General features: G+C 40.3%; 1 protein-coding gene across 5 annotated transcripts in view; it reads left to right on the top strand.

Annotated features, from left to right (window-relative positions):
- PTPRM (protein tyrosine phosphatase receptor type M) overlaps nt 1–19,674 on the top strand; it is a 672,175-nt gene that overhangs the window by 130,097 nt on the left and 522,404 nt on the right. For all 5 annotated transcript variants that reach the window (XM_019649948.1, XM_019649947.1, XM_019649950.1 and 2 more), the window contains exon 4: nt 17,199–17,314. In XM_019649948.1, the coding sequence (XP_019505493.1) occupies nt 17,199–17,314 (116 nt within the window). The remainder of the gene's footprint in view (nt 1–17,198; nt 17,315–19,674) is intronic.

The following is a 19,674-nucleotide window of genomic DNA, read 5'->3' as shown; positions in this document are numbered from 1 at the left end:
ATTCTTATCATCAGTGTTCTAGACTCTGTCTCTGAAGGTTGGATACCTCTGTTTCATTTAGTTGCATTTCTTGAGGTTTCTTCTGATCTTTTACTTGGGACATGTTTCTTTGTTTCTTCATACTGGCTGTTGCTCTGATTGCTTCGATGTATTAGATCACCTAGAAAGAAAAAAAAAAGAGAAAGAGGGAAAACAAGGAAAAAGAGAAAAAAAAAAGCAGGGGCTCTCTGCCTGCTGTAATCTGCACTGCAGACCACTTGCTCAGCAATAGAGAGATTCTGGGCGACTCAGCACCAGCTGCTGGGGGGAAGGGCTCAGTGCGTCATGCGCAGACCTCCCTCTAGACTTGAAGTAAGCTTCCCACAATTAGTTGCTGTGTGCTTTGGAACTGTGCTCACCACCAAAAATCCTCACAGGTTGTTGTGGGCTGTCTGCTGCAAAAAAAACTCTCTGTGGCCTGCAGAGGTAGGAGTTAGGGACCAGAGGCTCAGGGTGCCCCTGGCAACACAGCTCTAGGTGGGTGGGGCAGGCCCCCAAGGCACCACAGGGTGTGTTCAGTGGCCCCCACCAAGTCAGAGCAGCATGCACTCCTGCATCAGCAGCCAACCCACACAAACTGGCCCGGAAAGCCCCGGCTGAATCACGCAGATGCACAGCTCGCAGCCCTACACTCCCAGGAAAACTCCCTGTCTAAGCCTGTCACAATCAGCCGCTCAAAGATCAGGCCAAGCAGCCCGACAGCAAATTGCCACCAAGACAAGTCTGCACGCACAGTGCGGAAATCAGGGACCTAAGGCGAGTCGCACACTTCCGGGTCTCAATAAGCAGTCTGTTGTAGTCGGAGCGCGCTTGCCGGCATTTCCCTGGCTACGCAGCCCAAACAGTATGGAGGGTGGGGATCCAAGGCACGCACAGACACACTCCTGCACCAATTCCAGCAGACCAGTGCAGTCGCAGATCTGAGCCTCTGTGGGAGGGCTCAGCCCTGAAAAAATGGCGCCCTCCTGTGCACTACTTGTGTGCAAGCTCCACACCAGGGGAACAGTGGTCCCAAAACCTCCAGCTCCCACACCAAAGGCACTCAGTTCAGTCCTTCCAGGAGGCTCCTGGGCCCCGCTCACAAAGCTACTCCCTCCACCAGGAACCGGGTGAGTGCTCACCAGCGAGCGAGTCGGTTTGCTGGCTCCACTATTTCTCCACCCGCCCCCAGCCTCACCGAGCCGAGCAAAGAGAGTCCTCACTATTTTCTCCTTCCAGCTATCGTAGAACTCCTCTTCCCGGCAATGTAACTCTGGGCTGGTGAGCGCAGTGTGGGGCCAGAGGGCATCTCCCCCAACCAGAGAAGCCTCCCCACCGCTGAGGTGTCCCTCACGGGGTTTGCCTTCTCTCGTCTCCGCCCCTCCTACCGGACTTGATGTGGCCTCCTCTTTAAGTCCTTCATTTAGAGGTTCTGCTCATCTAGGGTTCAGGGAACTTCCGAGGTTGAGTATCTTATAAATTATTTGTAATTTTGGTGTGATCCTGGGAGGTAGTCGGCACAGCGTCTGTCTATTCCGCCATCTTACCGGAAGTTCCCCTATTTATTGATTTTTAAATGTTAAATCAACCCAGGATCCCTAGGATAAACCCCACTTGTTTATGCTGTATAATCTGTTCTATATGTTGTCATATAACACATTAAATGTAGCCTTGGATGTTGAAATCTAAAGATTACCCAAAATCATTCTCCCTTAATTATTCTGCCAATTCAAAAACAATAATATAATGAAAACAAAACACTTGTAAACTCATGTGCCATATGTAGTATAAAGTAAATACAAAATCCAAGCATAGTCTGTATTGCTACTTTGCAATATGAAACAAGTCACCAGTTTCTTTAAATATTTAAAAAATGCTGAGTTCAAAATATTCTAGGTTCAAAATTTTTCTTATGTTATAAAATAATGTTTTTTTTCACTCATTGATTTATTTGTCTATCCAAACGTTGCTTGCCTACTTCCAAATTTAGATTTTGTTATGAAGACATTAAACAGTATGATTAAAAGAAGAATAACAGTGACACATAAAAAGTTAGAATTATTTTCTGAATTATGTTCTGTTGAATGAAGACAGATCCACATCCTTTGGTTAAGAGATGCATAGGACTCATAACTGACATTTCATTTTAAACATGTAGGAGCTTAACTTGGGTTTTTCTCCAAAGGAATATCATTCTTCTTCAAGATACAGGTGACTTATAAAGCTTTTGTATATAGTTGCTAACTCATTTTTCTGTGATGAGAATGTTGAATATGTTTTTCCACTTGAAAAATTACTCAATTTAGATGCATTCTAACTTTCAAGCAAAAAAAAAATTTTTTTTTTACCTGAAGCTTCTTGCTTCTATTCCAAGAATTACTTGACCTCTTTGGCCTTATAACTTCATTCATATAATATAATATAATATAATATAATATAATAATAATAATAATAATGCTTTCTTCACAGGGTAAATGTAGGGATTAAATGAATTATTGTATATTTAGAATTAAAACAGTGCTTCGTATATTCTAAGAGCTTGGTAAATGTTAGCTGTTGTTGTTATTATTATTATGAAGCATTATACCCTGATAGGCCCACCAGAATGAATTAGCTGCACATTGTAACCCTAAGTAACTAAATTGATTAATTTCTTAGATGGGATAATTTAGCAGTATCCATTTTAAAAGTTTTTTAAAAAATGTTTGCAAATATATTGTTTTTCAGTATTTGAGTAGACAGTACCAGGCTGTTCTTTTTGGAAGAAGTTGGCTTCCTTTTATGTGATGATATGCTGCACAAATAGAGAGAAACTGACTGTTTATTTTGATAGTTTGGCATGTCGCCAGTTCATTTGAACCTATGTCTTTACATTAAAATGTAAATGAAAATAAATAGGGGAAAGAACACTGTCCTCTTTTGTCCCACTTCAGTTTGCATTTTGATCTAACTAATTATTGTCTTCAATTTTGTTGCTAATATTTTGATAGAGGCTTTGAAAAATCAATAATATGAAACATTTACAAAAAGATTTGCATCTTGGTCAATGATAATTTCTGACTTTGGGATCAAAGGCTAATTTGAGATCAAGTACTACCCCAAAACCTCTATTCTTTGAAAAATTGTTTTCTTGGTGCCAAGCAAGAGAATATGACAGAAATGAAAAAAAATAGGAGAGGTATACTAAAAACCTGCTTGATCTTCATTGAAGATAGTTTTTAGGACTCCTGCATATTTTAGAAGAAGGCTGGCATAACATTTTGATAGGGTATCCAAGAGACAAATGGGCCTATAAATTTGGAGAGAGAGAGAAAATTTTTCTTGCTGAATATAGGATATATTGAAATTTTCCACTCTAACTGTGCTCTACCTGGTGTTGCAATTAAGGTAGTTTGGCAAGGTTCAGAGCATACAGCTTAGCATGGCTGTAGAGCTTTTTTTCTTGGGATCTTTTCCAGTTTCCAGTGATAAATCAGTTATTTTTAATAGTAATGAATATTTTTGAGTCTAAGTACCAGGCATACAGTATGCCTTCCCAACATCATCTTGTTTAATCTTTATCTGAATCCTATGATATGGGTACTTTTAAAAATCCCTATTTTACAAATTTAAAAAAATCCACTTAGAGTTTGGTTTAGGAACTTTTGCTTCTATTCAGATGTAGTAATGAGCTGAAGTATTAGTGCTTGAAAACACATGTACTAAATCTTAAAATATTATCAGCCTTACACTGTTTCCCAACTGAAAACAAATCTAGGGTTTACCACACCAGACAGGGAAAACCAGGCATCCTAGAACTTTGGAAAGATTGTATAGGCCTTTAATGTTCATTGAAAAAAACTTACTAATGCCATTAGTAGAAATTTTGACTTTCATGTTCCTGGAGGAAACTGATCTGGAAAATAGAATCCCACATTCCTTTTGTCTTCTTTACCCTGGTGGATGAGTTAACTGGCTTCCATTCGGGTTAACTAATTCTCTTGCATTTGGAAAGGATAATGTGATTATAGAAGTGTTTACACTTAATGTGTTTGCTTGTCTTCATCTGGATTCCATTTGAAGTGTGGCATTTTTATTTTAGCTAGATTGTTTTTTTCTGGCAGGTTTTTCTCAAACAAGCAACACTATTTTCTGAAGCATAGACAGTCAATCTGTTGCAGAAAAGGGCTCTTCCCCAAATACAATTTGAACATACGTATACATTCCTTAGACCCTGAACCTCACTGTGCAAGTAATTTGCACTAGCAGGCTTTGAGAAAGCTATATTGAAGATCAAAACAATTCTAAAGGAGAAGTGATAACTTTCATTCAGTGCAACATGTCTTTCTTAAGAAAGGAGATGAAAAAAAGAAAGACTATAACACAATCATATCTTTGGCTTCCAAATTAAAAATGTAAATTATATCCTAATAGACAACCACCTGGGAGCCAGTTAGTATTAGAAGATTGTATTGATAAATGACTTTTGCTGTGTCTTTCTCTTTGGTTCAGGTAGCCATTGTTAGAAACAAGGCCCTTAGGAAGCAATCTTACCAGGGTGTACTTCCTGTGCATGAACAAACTAATAGTAGAATCAGTGACAATCCTAGTATTCAAATTATTTATTATTATTAGCTTAGCTGATAGAGCAGAGTACATATTTTTCATAAGTTTGTCAAGAAAGGTTACAGAAATTCATACTTAGTATTTTTGAGGGGGTGGTGAAAAGAGTCTTCTTGTATACCCTGCTCATAGAAATGCACATTGTTGTATACTTTAAGGAAAGCAGTTTGGCAATTTGTGTCAAAGGGCTTTTAAAAACGCATATTTTTTGTCTTAGTAATTTGACTTCTAAAAATTTATCCTAAGGAAAAAAACAAAGAGTCTACATGAAGATTTAATTGTGAAAACTTATGTCTTAATGGTATTATGTATAAGAAACTCAATGTTCAACAGTAGGGGAATGTTCTAGTAAACTTTTGTAGGTCCATATAATGTATATCAGGATTTCTCAGATTTGACACTATTGACATTTTGTGCTTGTAATTCCTTTTTGAGAGTCTGTCTTGTGCATTTTTAACACTATCCCTGGCCTCTGCCTAGTAGATACCAGTAGTACCCCCACTTCCCCACAACCAAAAATGCCTCCAAACATTGTCAAATGTCCCCTAGGGTTGGGGGTGGGGACAATATTGCCCTTGATTGAGAACCATTGATGTATATTAGGCAGATTTTCAAATAGTTTTAGATGAATAATTAACAAGAAAAAATGATGACAATATCTTGGTAAATGAAAAAGAAGGGTGTAGAGTGGTGAGGTCAAGATGGTGGAGTAGGTAAACAACCACATCAAAATTACAACAAATCTACAGAATACTCATCATTGAGAATCACCTGAAATATTGCTGAACAGAAGTCCTGTAACTAAACACATACAGAAGAAGCCATGTTGAGAATGATAGGAGGGGCAGAGATGTGGAACGGGCTGGACTCACACCTGTGTGTGGCCGTTAAAAATCAGGAAGGATATCTTGGTTGTGGAGCTCCTCCCTGAGGAAAAAGGCGTCCCAGCCCCATGCCAGGCTCCCCAGCCCAGAGCACCAGTGCCAGGAAGGAAAGTCCCTATAACTTCTGGGTGTGAAAACCAGTGGAGATTGGGGCTGAGGAAAGCAGAGGACAGCTTCAGTCCCAGGCAATCCTCTTAAAGGGCTTGTGCACAAGCTTACTCACTAATGGATTCAACTTGCTCTGGGCTCCGGAGCTGGGCTAGCAGCTCAAAAGGCACCAGGGACTTATGAGGAGGAACCGAGTTATCTGGCTTTGAATTGAGGGCTGGAGGGGCAGCTTTCTCCCAGAGAGAAGTACTGGTGGAAGCCATTGTTCCTTTATTAAGCCTTCCCCCCAACCCAGTGTGGTGGCCATGATATCTGAGTCCATCAACCTGGCTAACACTGTTCACTGGCTCTGCTGATTCCCTGAGACCCTGCGCCACCCAACTTGCAGGCCCACCCAAGCCTCGTCCATTGGCTTTTCCTTATAAGTGGCCCATCTTGGCTCATGATGCAGACTTTCCTAAAATCTTTCAAGGGTTCACAAACCCCAAACAAACAGCACCTGGCCTCACTCTGCCCCATACTGGCACTAGCAGCAGCTGACCTCAGTTCCCAGCTTAGCCTCTCCCAGGCACCTTCAAGACCAGCACAAGTGGCAGCCATCAGAAGATCACTTTGTAGCTTACACCACGTGACCCTGGACAGGGCAAAGACAGCGGTTGATTAGAGTCCTTCTCAAAAGGCCCCACAACCAACACACCTGGCCAACACACAGGCCACATGAGAGCACCGTGCCACCACCTCCACCAAGGACACACCCAAACAGCAGGCTGCGTAGGCACCAGAGCCATGCTAAAGCAAATTGTGCTATGTAAGATCAGCCCTTGGACAACAGCCCCTCCTCTGTAGTCACAGCCAGTCTTCGCAACCAATCAACTTGAGGGACAATCCATCCAACTGATGTGCCAATAGCAACCAAGGCACAACTTCAGCAGGAGGGCACAAACGAACCACACAAGGGACACACCAGGAGCACATGGCTCAGGTGACCAGGAAGACTGCACCACGGGACCACAGGACACATACTACATAAGGCCACTCTACTAAGACCAGAAGACATCGCAGCCCTACCTAATACACAGAAACAAGCACAGGAAGGCAGCCAAAATGGGGACATAAAGAAACATGTCTCAAAGAAAAGAATAGAACAAAGGTCCAGAAAAAGAACTAAACAAAATGGAGGCAAGCAATCTACCAGATACAGAGTTCCAAACACTGGTTATAAATATGCTCAATAATTTTAGTGAGAACTTCAACAAAGAGATAGAAAACATAAAAATTGAGATAGAAAACATAAGAAAGAGCCAGTCAGAAGTGAAGAATACAGTAATTGAAATAAGGAATAGATAAGAGAAAATCATCAAAAAGAAAGAAAGAATTTAAAAAAACGAGGATCGTTCAAGGGGCCTCTAGGAGAATATCAAGCATACCAACATTTGCATCATAGGGTTAACAGAATGAGAAGAGAGAAAGCAAGGAATTGAAAACCTATTTGAAGAAATACGAGGTCAGACAATTAAGTATGCAAACTCATCCTAGAAGTGCTACATACCTCATTGGTGAATATCACTACAGTCACCTTAGAAGTACTCCCCTTGAGAAGCTGTGCATGCACTGATACCAGTGCCTAGTCCGCCCTTCAAAACAATTTGGAACTCTTTTTCTGGAATAGCCATCAGAGTTGTCATCTTATTACCCTTGATGTCCTGAATGTCATCAAAATGTCTTCCTTTCAATATTACCTTTATCTTTGGATAAAGAAAGAAGTCATTGGGGGCCAGATGGGGTGAGTAGGGAGGGTGTTTCAATACAGTTATTTGTTTACTGGCTACAAACTCCCTTACAGACAGTGCTGTGTTAGCTGGTGCATTCTTGTGATACGAGAGTCATGAATTGTTGGCAAAAAGTTCAGGTTGTCTAACTTTTTAATGCAGCCTTTTCAGTACTTCCAAGTAGTAAACTTGGTTAAGTGTTTCTCCAATTGGTACAAATTCATAATGAATAATCCCTCTGATATCAAAAAAAGGTTAGCAGCATCATTGCAACAAGTTCTCGAACATAATTGTCAGACCTCGTAATGCCGGAAATCTTCCCTAAACTGGTGAAGGAAATAAACATACAAGCCCAGGAAGTGCAGAGAGACCCAAACAAGATGAATACAAAGAGGCCCACACCAAGACACATCATAATTAAAATGCCAAAAGTTAAAGACAAAGAGAGGGCCAGCCGAGTGGCGCGATGTTTAAGAACTGGCTTGAGATGCCAGAGGGCCCGGGTTCGGATCCCACATATGAGGGTCAGTGACACTGCCCTCTACAGCTAAGATGCTGAACAACAGCTCAATCTGGAGCTGGGCTGCTGTGAGTCGCCGGCAACGGCGTAGGCTGCAGCCCCTGTGGCAGTGGGTTGCCATGGGCTACTGTATGTAGCCAGCAGCCAGCATGAGCGGCCAGCAGCCGCAGTGAGTGGCCGTCCAGAAGCCGGCGACTGATCTGCCTCACCCGGGAAGAGCACAATGATGGTGCGAACTTGGGCCAGTGAAGCAACGTCCTCCACAACTAGACTGAAGAACAAAAGGACAGCAACTTGTCTGTTCCCCTTCCCCCTATTCCCCAGCACTGTTCCCATTCCCCCAATTCCCCAATTAAAAAATCTTAAAAAAAAAAAAGACAAAGAGAGAATCCTAAAGTAGCAAAGGAAAAGCAGTTATCTACAAGGGAGCTCCCATAAGACTATCAGCTGATTTCTCAATAAAAGCTTTGCAGGTCAGAAGGGATTGGCACAAAATATTCAAAGTGATGAAAAGCAAAAACCTACAGCCAAGATTACCCAGCAAAGCTATCATTTAGAATCGAGGGATAGATGAAGATCTTCCTAGACAAGAAAAAGGCAAGGAAGCTAACCAACATCAAACCAGAATTACAAGTAATCTTAGAGGGACTTTTTTAAGCTGAAGAAAAAGTTCAAAAATACGAATGATAAAATGGCAATAGTTACATGTCTATCAAGAATTGCTTTCAATGTAAATGGATTAAATGCTTCAATCAAAAGATAGTGTGGCTAAATAGACAAGAAAGCAAGACCCTTACATATGCTGCTTATAATAGGCTCACTTCAGATCAAAAGACACAACACAGAATGAAAATAAAGAGATGGAAAAAGATATTTTATGAAAATGGAAAGGAAAAAAAAAGCTGTGTTAGCAATACTTATACCATACAATATAGACTTTAAATCAAAGGCTATAACAAGAGACAAAAAAGGACCCAATAATCCCACTTCTGGGTTTTTAGCTGAAGAAACTCAAAACACTACTTTGAAGGGACATGTGCATCCCTATATTCACTGCAGCCTTATTTACTGTAGTAGTCAAGATATGGAGGCAACCTGGGTGTCCATCAATGGATGAATGGATAAAGATGAGGTGGTACATATATGTAATGGTGTCATATATTAATCAGTTGTGAAAAGAATGAAATCTTGCCCTCTGCAACAACATAGATGAACCTAGCTAGAGGGTATTGTGCTGAGTGGAGTAAGTCAGACAGAGAAAGCAAATGACATGTGATTTCCCTTGTATGTGGAAACTAGAGAACAAAATAAACAACCAAAACAGAAACAAACTCATAGATACATAGAGCATTTTTATGGTTGCCAGATTGGGGGCGGGGTTGGAGGGATGGGTGAAAGATGGGAGAGGATTAAGATGTACAAAATTGTTGTGAGGATATAAAGTATAGCATGGGGAATATTGTCAGTAGTATTGTAATAACTATGTGTCAGATGGGTACTGGATTTATCAGGGTGATCACTGCATAAGTTATGTAAATGTCTTATTACTGTGTTGTGACCTTAAACTAATATATGTCAACTGTAATTGAAAAATGTTTAAAAAGAAAATAATATAATAAAACGAAAGGTACATGTTATCACAAAAATGTAAAACGATATCAATAGATGAATTTAGAGGATGTAAAGTTTCTTTAATGGCAAATGATTGTTCAAATAGTTCTGTGCAAAGTCAGATACTCCCACCAGATCTCTAAGTCCATGAATAACACAGGCATCCCTAATATGCCCACATGAGAGAAGATTCTATCAGGTGCTGGAAACTTTCCTTTTTGGGTTGCAATAGGATATTTTTTTTCTTCACTGCCTCCCCACCCTCCCATCCCCACCCCCTTTTCAGCTGTTCTCATGATTTAGCTTTTCATCTGCCTCCTCACCTAGTGGAAATAAATAATCTGTGTGAACATTCCTGAATCCACTCTGAGTCTAGATGAATCAAAGTTTAATTTCCCAGTCTCCCTGAAGAGGCCTGAGCTTTAGGTAAGCATGCTATGTGTCTCCTCCACAAGTTGCAGGATGCTTTCCAGTAAAAAAAAATTATAAATTAAGTATGCAGAAATGCATACATATTTCAAAATTGCTTCCTAGAGATAAATCTATATGATTAAAAATTAAGTACTCTATTTTTAATGTTTATTATTGAAAATGTTTTTAAAAGTGAAAAAAATTTATTTAAATTGTAAATCTTAGGAGAAGGAATTAAATTGATTCCAAATATCTTGGACATCTTTTAATATATGAATCATATTAGAAGGAATATGTAAAATAAAGACTACCTAGGTAAATTGTTTCAGGAAGCCATTCAGATTTGGGGAAAGATTATTTCTCAGGCAGTTCAGACACATGCTATAATATTAAAAGAAAAGAAAGCTGTATGGGTAGCCCACTGTTGCTCTTCCAAAATAACTCTCTTGATATACTTGGTAAAAAATGAGCTTAAAAATTTCAAGATTTGAAATACATTTTTTGTCAATGATTTTAGTCCAATGGGAAACTTACTCTTGATGTTCCAAACTAGATGTATTTTAGCTTTCTCCATGTGCCCTGCAGAAAATGTAGAAGCTTTTGAAGGGCTGCAAATATTTTTCTAATGATTATAGCAGGAAGTGAAAGGTTTCTATAGGAAAGAAAACCTTTCTAGCATTCCTGCATTTACGGAGGAGAGGTAGATGCAGAGCTGTGTTCTCATAACCCTGATGACCACCCCCCCACCCCACCCCACCCCTGGGCTTGACAAAAGTTCAGAGAACTCTACTGTAATGCATAAGAAAAGCCAAAGGGATTTTGAGAATTTTGGTAGCTTGAGGGTGGAGTGCTAGAGCAAAAGGAGGAAGGAGAAGGAGTCATAGATGGGTGCAGGTTAAGCAGCCAAAGCCCAAGACATACATGAGTAGCACATGGAGATTTTGCAATGGATTTTTAGAGGATACTTTTAATTTTTAGTAACTTAACTATGTGGGGATACACTAGGGTTAATAATGAAAATATTCAACAATCCTTCAGCACAGGCTCAGAACTGATCCTGGACTTAACCAAATAGAGGTGAAACTGGAATAGCAAGCAGCCTCAGGTGTAACACCCTTTTTACCCAAGTTATCATGAAGTATGGCCATACACCCAAATACCTCATATTAGAGACCCAACTTGGTATAGTGACCTGCAGCAAGAGGCAAGCAGGATTAGGATAGGAGAGGGCAACATTAGTGAGATGTCCTGTTATCTGAGTGTGCGGGATAATCTAAGTTGTTAACAATGCACAGGAATATGGAAGCAGGGGGAGGGGTGGTCAACCTATGTAGGAGCCAGCTTGAGAGATTTAAGTTTTCTCAAAGGAGCCATTGAAGTTCTAAATTATCCTTGGTAAAGTCATGGCCACAAGAAAGAAAGCGGACAGAGGTAGCACCCTACTGGTGGAGCACAGAGTCCGCAGGGCTTTGAGAAGGGGGGATTTCAGTTGACTGAGCCCTTCTCACGACAGGAGTGGGATCAAGTGGGGAGAACAGAGAGGCCTCAAAACCAAAACCAGGTAGAAGAATTTCTAGCCCAAGAGGCACCTTCCAAACAAAGAAGCCTGGAATTCTAACCCAACATCAGAGACTGTACTCATTCCAAATGTCACTCAAACCATACTGTTTTTATGATTTAAACGTGGATGCAAGAGGTGTCCCTGAAGAAGGTGCAGAAGATGCAGCCCCCATACTCAAAGATAGCCAAGGAAAAAGAAAGCAAGGACCCCACTGTCACAGGCACAGCAGGACCAAGGCAGTGGGGGAGTAAGTTACAAAGGCCTTTATGGCCTGAGACCCTATATTTAGACTTGAACAAACCTACTGAGAGCTGGCAACAGTCAGAGAACACCAGTGGCAAAAGAAGTGCCCAAGCTACCCACCTTTCTGCCCTGCCAACTGCAAATTCTACCTCCACAAGTGACTCCCTCACTAGCCAGCTCCTACCATGTCTGTCAGTTTAAGTGTTGAGAAAGTCTTTTTTACCTCCAGGGGAACATGCTTCTTCATAGCTTTTGCAAACTGTGTCCATCTCATAGAATTTGAAATCAGTTATCATTCTCAATTGCCCCTATCCTTTCCCTGTGCCCCAGCTTTCCCGTCACTAGACTGAAGGGTCTGCTACAGTTCTCTGCAGTATTTGTCATCCTGTAGTATTTACCCCACCTGGCTTGTCAGCCTTCATCCTGTTGTGACTCTAGATGTGGCCTCTGGCTCCAGGACAGAGATGACCATATGGGTTATAGTGGCTGTTGTTTGCCCCGGTCTGGATGCCTTTTGTCTGGAGTGCAGTGTGATGTCAGGTTTGACTTTGGAAGGGCCTGTGTGCCCTTGCAGGCACACAGTTGACTGAAGTGGCACCAAGGCTCCTAATAGTCAAGAATTTCTCTTGTGGCTGCCAGGAATGAAGCCCAGTGGGACTTCCGCAGGTGCCTTGTTTCTAAGAGCCTCAGAAATTATTTTCTGTTTCGTTGTGTTTTCAGTGACAGCACTGGGGATATGGCTTAGAGAGTTCTCACTGTGCCCTGGGTTGTTGACTCTATGGAGGCAGAAGACATCTACCAGGGAGAACACACACTCTGAAAAGGGAAATGAGCCAAGTTCTAGTTCTGGAACATATCTGCATTTAGGGGAGGAGCACCAAGAAGAACGAACACAGGGAAGGGCTACAGGAAAATGTAGATCTTTAATTTTGGGGGGAAGTTTTGAAAAAAGATCAGTGTGGCAGAAAACAATTCTCATTGCTGGGAGATGAGGTCTTGAGGAGAACAATTTTGGTAGAGGGGTGGAGGCTGTGATGTTAAGTGGGAGATCCCTTAAAAAGGGACCACTGGCCGACCGAGTGGCGCATTGGTTAAGAGCTGGCTTGGGACACCAGAGCACCCCGGTTCGGATCCCATATATGAGGGCTAGTGACACTGCCCTCTACAGCTAAGATGCTGAACAACAGCTCAACCTGGAGCTGGGTTGCCATGAGTCGCCGGCAACAGAGTGGGCTGCAGTCCCCTGCTGCAGTGGGTTGCCATGGGCTACCGTATGTAGCCAGCAGCCAGTGTGAGCGGCCAGCAGCCGCCGTGAGTGGCCGTCCAGAAGCTGGCAACTGATCTGCCTCGCCTGGGAAGAGTGCAATGATGGTGCCAACTTGGGCCAGTGAAGCAAGTTGTGTCCTCCACAACTAGACTGAAGAACAAAAGAACAGCAACTTGTCTGTTCCCCTTCCCCCAATTCCCAATCGCTGTTCCCATCCCCCAATTCCCCAATAAAAACCTTTAAAAAAAAAAAAAGGACCACTGATGGTTCCGGATGGTTGGCAGGAAATGAGTCTAGCAGCCAATTAAGGAGTCAGCAATGTGGGGTGGGGTGTGTGTGTGTGTGTGTGTACTGAAAGATTGCAGAGCACGAATTGCTCTGATCAGCTTCCTTAGAATTCCTGTGAAATAGATAAAACCTGTTGTACAAATATACTGATGAACAGAGGAGTTTCCACTTCCATCGTTTTTCTTTTTTTCTGATAGTGTGTACATAGAGTAGTTCAGTGTCCACGTGGCTAGGGGATGTACTTAGAATTATTTTACAAGGAGAAAAAACAGTCGGAAAAGTTTCCAGTTGATTACATTTGTACTATAATGGACATATTGTGTTGGATTAGAAGAAGAGGAATAATCAATCAACTTTGCTTAAATTTTCTTGTTAAGAAAACAGCTTTTCAGTTTCCAATGTAGTCCTATTAATTTAGTCAAATCTCAAATTCTTAATGATCTGTATTAATGTTGGGGAGCTCTGATGTAGTTACATGTAAAATAGTAATTGTTACAAACAAATTTTGTATAAAAGTTTGTTCATTTGTATCAGAAGTGAGGTATGAGAGTAGAATTCTACAGAAATTGAAATTGCAAGTACAGTTGACCTTTGAACAACACAGGTTTGAATTGCTCAGGTCCACTTATATGTGCATTTTTTTCAGTAACTACTGTAAGTGTATTTTCACTTATGATTTTCTTTTTTTTTAAGATTTTTATTGGGGAATTGGGGGATGGGAACAGCGCTGGGGAATTGGGGGAAGGGGTACAGACAACTTGCTGTCATTTTTTTTGTTCTTCAGTCTAGTTGTGGAGGACGTTGCTTCACTGGCCCAAGTTGGCACCATCATTGCGCTCTTCCCGGGCGAGGCAGATCAGTCGCTGGCTTCTGGACGTCCGCTCACTGTGGCTGCTGGCCGCTCGCGCTGGCTGCTGGCTACACACAGTAGCCCATGGCAACCTACTGCCACAAGGGCTGCAGCCTACGCCCTCGCCGGCGACTCACGGCAGCCCAGCTCCAGGTTGAGCTGTTGTTCAGCATCTTAGCTGTGGAGAGCAGTGTCACTGGCCCTCATACGTGGAATCCGAACCGGGGCCCTCTGGCGTCCCAAGCCAGTTCTTAACCATCGCGCCACTCGGTCGGCCCTCTTATGATTTTCTTAATAACGTTTTCTTTTCTCTGGCTTACTTTATTGTAGGAATACAGTATATATTACATATAACATGTAAATTATGTGTTAATCGACTGTTTACATTATTGATAAGGCTTCTGGTCAACAGTAGGCTATTAGTAGTTAAATTATGGGGAAGTCAAAAGCTGTATGTGGAATTTCAACTGCACTAGTGGTTGGCACCCCTAGCCCCTGTGTTCAGGGTCTACTATAAGCAGTTTTCAAAGATATGTGTATGGTTTTATTAATTTTAAATAATATGAACTCAATTTAATTATAATATTGAGTGTTTGCTATGTGAGAGGCATTAATATCAAGTGCTATTTATTGCATGTACAAGTGATTAAGACAACAGTGAATGTCATCACAATAATCCCAACAAGGAATGTCACCCCAATAATTGTATACAGTAGTCCCACCTTACGCACAGTTTCACTTTCTGCAATTTCAACTGTGGCCCCAAAATATTAAATGGACAATTCCAGAAATAAGCAATTCATAAGTTTTAAATTGTGCATTGTTCTGAGTAGTGTGACTAAATCTCACACAGTCCCACTCTGTCCCACCTGGGACATCTCTTACCAGTGACATCTCTTTGTTCAGTGTATACACACTGTGTATGCTACTGCCCTTTAGTCACTTAGTAGCCATCTCAGTTATCAGAAATTTTTAGAGGTATAGCACATTCACATAACTTTTATTATAGTATGTTGTTATAATTGTTCTATATTATTATTATTATTGTAGCTGTTAATCTCTTACTGTGCCTAATTTATAAATTCAACTTTATCTTACGCATTATGTATAGGAAAGCATAGACTATATAAGATTCAGTACTGTCTATGGTTTCAGACATCCACTGGGGGTCTTGGAACCTGTATCCCCCACAAATGAAGGGGTACTACTGTATATAAGATGGAGGGTGTGTGGTATTGGAAAGGTCTATCAACAAGATAAGATAATCCATGGAAGCTTCATGGAAGAAATAGCATTTGAGAAGGGCCTTGAAAAAAGCTACAATTCCAACAGTCAATCAGGAAGCCACTCCCAGTGGGATGACGAGCATGGGAAAGGAAGACACATGGTGGCAAGGCTTGCAAAGGCAGTGTTGCACAGTGGGCCATGCCTGGGTTTGGAGCTGGGTGGACCAGAGTGTACACTCTGCTTCTGACACTTACTAGCCAAGTACGCACAAGTTTCCCACCCCCCCCTCCCATCTGTAAAATGGAACACGATACCTACCTCACAGAACATTTGTAAGTATTCAATGGAAAAGTTTCCAGCACAGAAATGCTCAAAAAATGACACCTTTTTCCATTTTCTAAAAGCAACTGGTCTTTTAGCATTTTGGAAACAGAGAGTAGAAAAGAAATTTGATTTAGAGACTTTTTAAAAACCTTAGAATCATGTTATTCTTGACGTAGGGTAATTTGATTACATGAGTGAAAAATAGTTCATAGGGTTTTAAATTAATACATTAGTATTACAAACAATAACCCATAGTTTACTGCTTTTTTAGAAGTTCTTTAGGATATTTTGCATGCTAAGCATCAAGAATACATTGTCTGAGTTTTTAGTGGTCTCCAAATTAGTGATGGGGGTTTCCTGTATGTTATAGATATTAAAAGTCATTTTTCTCTGTTCTTGGATAGTAACCCATTCCATTCCTAATTATGGTCTGCACAGGTTAATATCAGTGCTAGCTTATCATCTTTCGGTACCCAGTAGTGGGGCACCATTCTTTGAAAGTGTCTAAGACATGGCCTAATGACACATTGGCAATGGGGAAAAGCCGGCAAGGCAGAAAACATTTATTCTAGCTGTTGTCCAGATTTTTCCATCTGTCCCAGAAAATACTTTTTTATTTTCTGTTGTCTTTTTTTCTGTTCCCTAACATCTCCCCTTCCATCCCTTGCTGCTCTTTCACTCTATCATTGTTGTGATAAGAGAATTTTTTTCCCTAAAAGTAGGAAGGAACAATCCTAAAATTTAATTCCTGACTTACCATTCCAGTTCCTTGACATGTTTTCAGTGTGCTGCAGAAATTGATCTGTGCTTCTCTGATCAAATGGAATTATCCTTTATTTAAACAGCTGTTCCCTATGGACAATGTGTGTTATGAGACTTAATGCTATTTAGCATTTGGAGTCATTCTTTCCTCTTCAATGGGAAATAAGAATCAGCAAAAACTGCCATGCTATGGCAGTCCCAGCATAATTTCACAGTATCTCTACAGGGATAGTATTTTTGGTAGCTGGGAAATATTATACAAATAATGCTGCATAGCAATTAGTTGTATTAAAATATATATTATATACAGCTATGTACTTGGCTTAAAAAGTTTCCTTGACAACATCATTTCACTTCTTACTGTTCTTTTCATGTTGCTAGTATAAATATCTAATATGTTTTTGTTCAAAACATCAATTAGGCTTCAGTATAATCTTTATTAACACAGATCTGTTATTACAAGAAGACTGCTGAGCTGTGATAATTTGCACAGCAGGAACAATAAAATATCTTCTTTCTGTTTGGTTCTACCCAGAACACTTGGCTTTTTTATTCTTTTTCAGAGCACACCAAAGCCTTCCATGATCTCTTTTATAATCATAATGAAATCTTTAAAGCTCTGATAAGAAAAAGCATTATTTTCTTCAAAGGTAAACATAATGGAAAGGCTGAAAATTACAGATAGGTTCAAAAAGACACATATTAGTTACTGATCTCCAATTTTAATATCTTTCCTTGTTTTTCTCCATCTAGCCAGAACGCCCCACTTCCTGAGGATTCAGAATGTGGAAGTAAATGCCGGCCAGTTTGCCACCTTCCAGTGCAGTGCCATTGGCAGGACCGTGGCAGGCGACAGGCTCTGGTTACAGGTACAGTAACTCATTTTCACCAGTTCAGTGAGAATCCAGGGGAAGAATACATGCCCCTGGGTAGGACCCAGAGGACCGGGTCAGTGCCAGGGCCCTACTGGCCAGATTACTAAGTGGCCGGATTACTAAGAGTACCAGGTAGGCTTATTATTGTTCGTCACAGCCTCGTTTTGACTTTCTGCTTTTTTCTCTTTGCTTCTGCTTAACCATTTTGCTTTGAAGACCTGGTTGTCAAATTACTTTTAGAGCAATATATTAAAGTACTAAATAGAGTTCTCTTTCCCTACTCTTCTAGAGAAAAATCCACAACACACATACACATACACACACACACACACACACGTTTATGGGCCTCTCTGTAATTTGAATTTCGCAGGAATAAGCCTAAACTTAGACATTAATAACACGTCTTTTACCTTTGAGATTTAAGTAGACATTTTTTAGTGTAATCATAGTTTGTGTGTTTTAAAATCCTTCAAATTTCACCATGTGTATTTTGCATGCCAAATAGTTTCATGGGTAGATTCATGGTATCAGGAATTCTGACAATGAATGGGACTGAGTGACCTGCTCCCTCTAACCAGACTGCTACACACTGCTTTAGGTTCTAGGATTCATACCCTGCCCCCGATAGGGTTTTCTAATGTCTTTCTTGTTTCTTCCCTTTAAGCATTGATCTGCAGGCTGCTCATTCTTCACCCTGACTAGTGTTGATTTTACCCCACCCATTCTGTCCTTACAGATCCTAAAATTGTTTTGTTTTGGTTTGGTTAACTATTTGCTTATTTTGTTTGCGACTTGAGCTGCTTTGTGTTTTAACCCTCTGTGTAGCTATTCCATTTCATTGGCTTCCACTTCCGGCATGCTGACTTTTCCTTTGTACATATCATCTCTGCACCTCCTATTACACCTCTTCTCTGCAGTGATAATGACTGTGATGTGTCACATTTGTGTGACACTCTATATTTTTAAAATCCCATATCCCTTTTAATCATCACAGCTGAAATAAATGGTCATTTTTATTCTTTCATTTCTGGGGAAAATGGCAGACAGTCAAATGTGCTATTCTTTATTAGTCAACAGTGTGCTGACAAGTGGGGGATATGTTCTGGAGGTGGCTTTTTTTTTAATTAAAATTTATTAGGGTGACAATGGTTAGTAAAGTTATATAGATTTCAGGTGTACAATTCTGTAATACACCATCTATATAATACATTTTGTGTTCACCACCCAGAGTCAGGTCTACTTCCATCACCATGTATTTGATCCCTTTTACTCTCATCTACCACCCCCCTTCCTCCCTTACCTTCTGGTAACCACTAAACTATTGTCTGTGTCAATTTTTTGTTTCTTTGTTTGTCTTGTTCCTTTGTTGTTTTCAGTTTTGTATTCCACATATCAGTGAAATTATATAATTCTTGACTTTTTCTGTCTGACTTATTTTGCTTAGCATGACAATCTCAGGATCCACCCATGTTGTCACAAATGGCACTATTTTGTCTTTTCTTATGGCAGAATACTATTCCATTATGTATATATACCACATCTTTATTCAATCATCTATCGAAGGACACTTTGGTTGTTTCCATGTCTTGGCCACCATAAATAAAGCTGCAATGAACATTGGAATACATCTATTTTTTAAAATAAATGTTTTCAGATTTTGGGGGGTATATACCCAGGAGAGGAATTGCTGGATCATATGGTGGAGGTAGCTTCTTAAATATAGTTGGGTCCTCTGCATCATTCCTACCTTACTACTTTAATGTCACTTTCTTTTCTTATATCCTACTGTCCCCATGAGAATGTCACCTACCCGGGAAGGAGGAATGTGTGCAGAGGACTGAAATTGTATCTACCAAATTCATCTTTATTGATTTCTTCTCTCTAAAAGTTGTGTAATCTCTATTTTAAAAGCTTTTTGCAATATGTAAAACCTGCACTTGACCGTGTTCTTCAGTAGTCTGCCTTTCTCTTTTCCCCACTTTCCAATTGTTTTAGATTCTTGATGTTAGAGATTGGGAATTATTTCTTAGTTTAGTGGTTGTTTGATTATTAAACTTGATCAAAATTGGCTCTCTATGGTAATTGATGAGACAGACATTTTTAATTGGCATTCTTCACAATGCATTAACTACCCTTTAAAACTGAAACCATCCTTGTCATGTTTGATTTATCTCTAGAAATCTTAATTTTTCATGGAAATTTTCTTTTTGCTCCTGATATTTATGTTAATGTTACTTGAGAGAATAAAATATCAAGTCTAAGCTCTTGCCTCAACAAAGCCTTAGGTATTTCCAAGAATTTACAGGCGAGTTGTGGCTACAATTTGTTCTTTATGTTTTTGCAAATATCTTGGA

Source organism: Hipposideros armiger, unplaced genomic scaffold, assembly GCF_001890085.2.
Source record: "Hipposideros armiger isolate ML-2016 unplaced genomic scaffold, ASM189008v1 scaffold_136, whole genome shotgun sequence".
NCBI lineage: Eukaryota > Metazoa > Chordata > Mammalia > Chiroptera > Hipposideridae > Hipposideros > Hipposideros armiger.
Note: the sequence above shows the minus strand (reverse complement) of the source record. Positions and strands in the feature narration are given on the sequence as shown.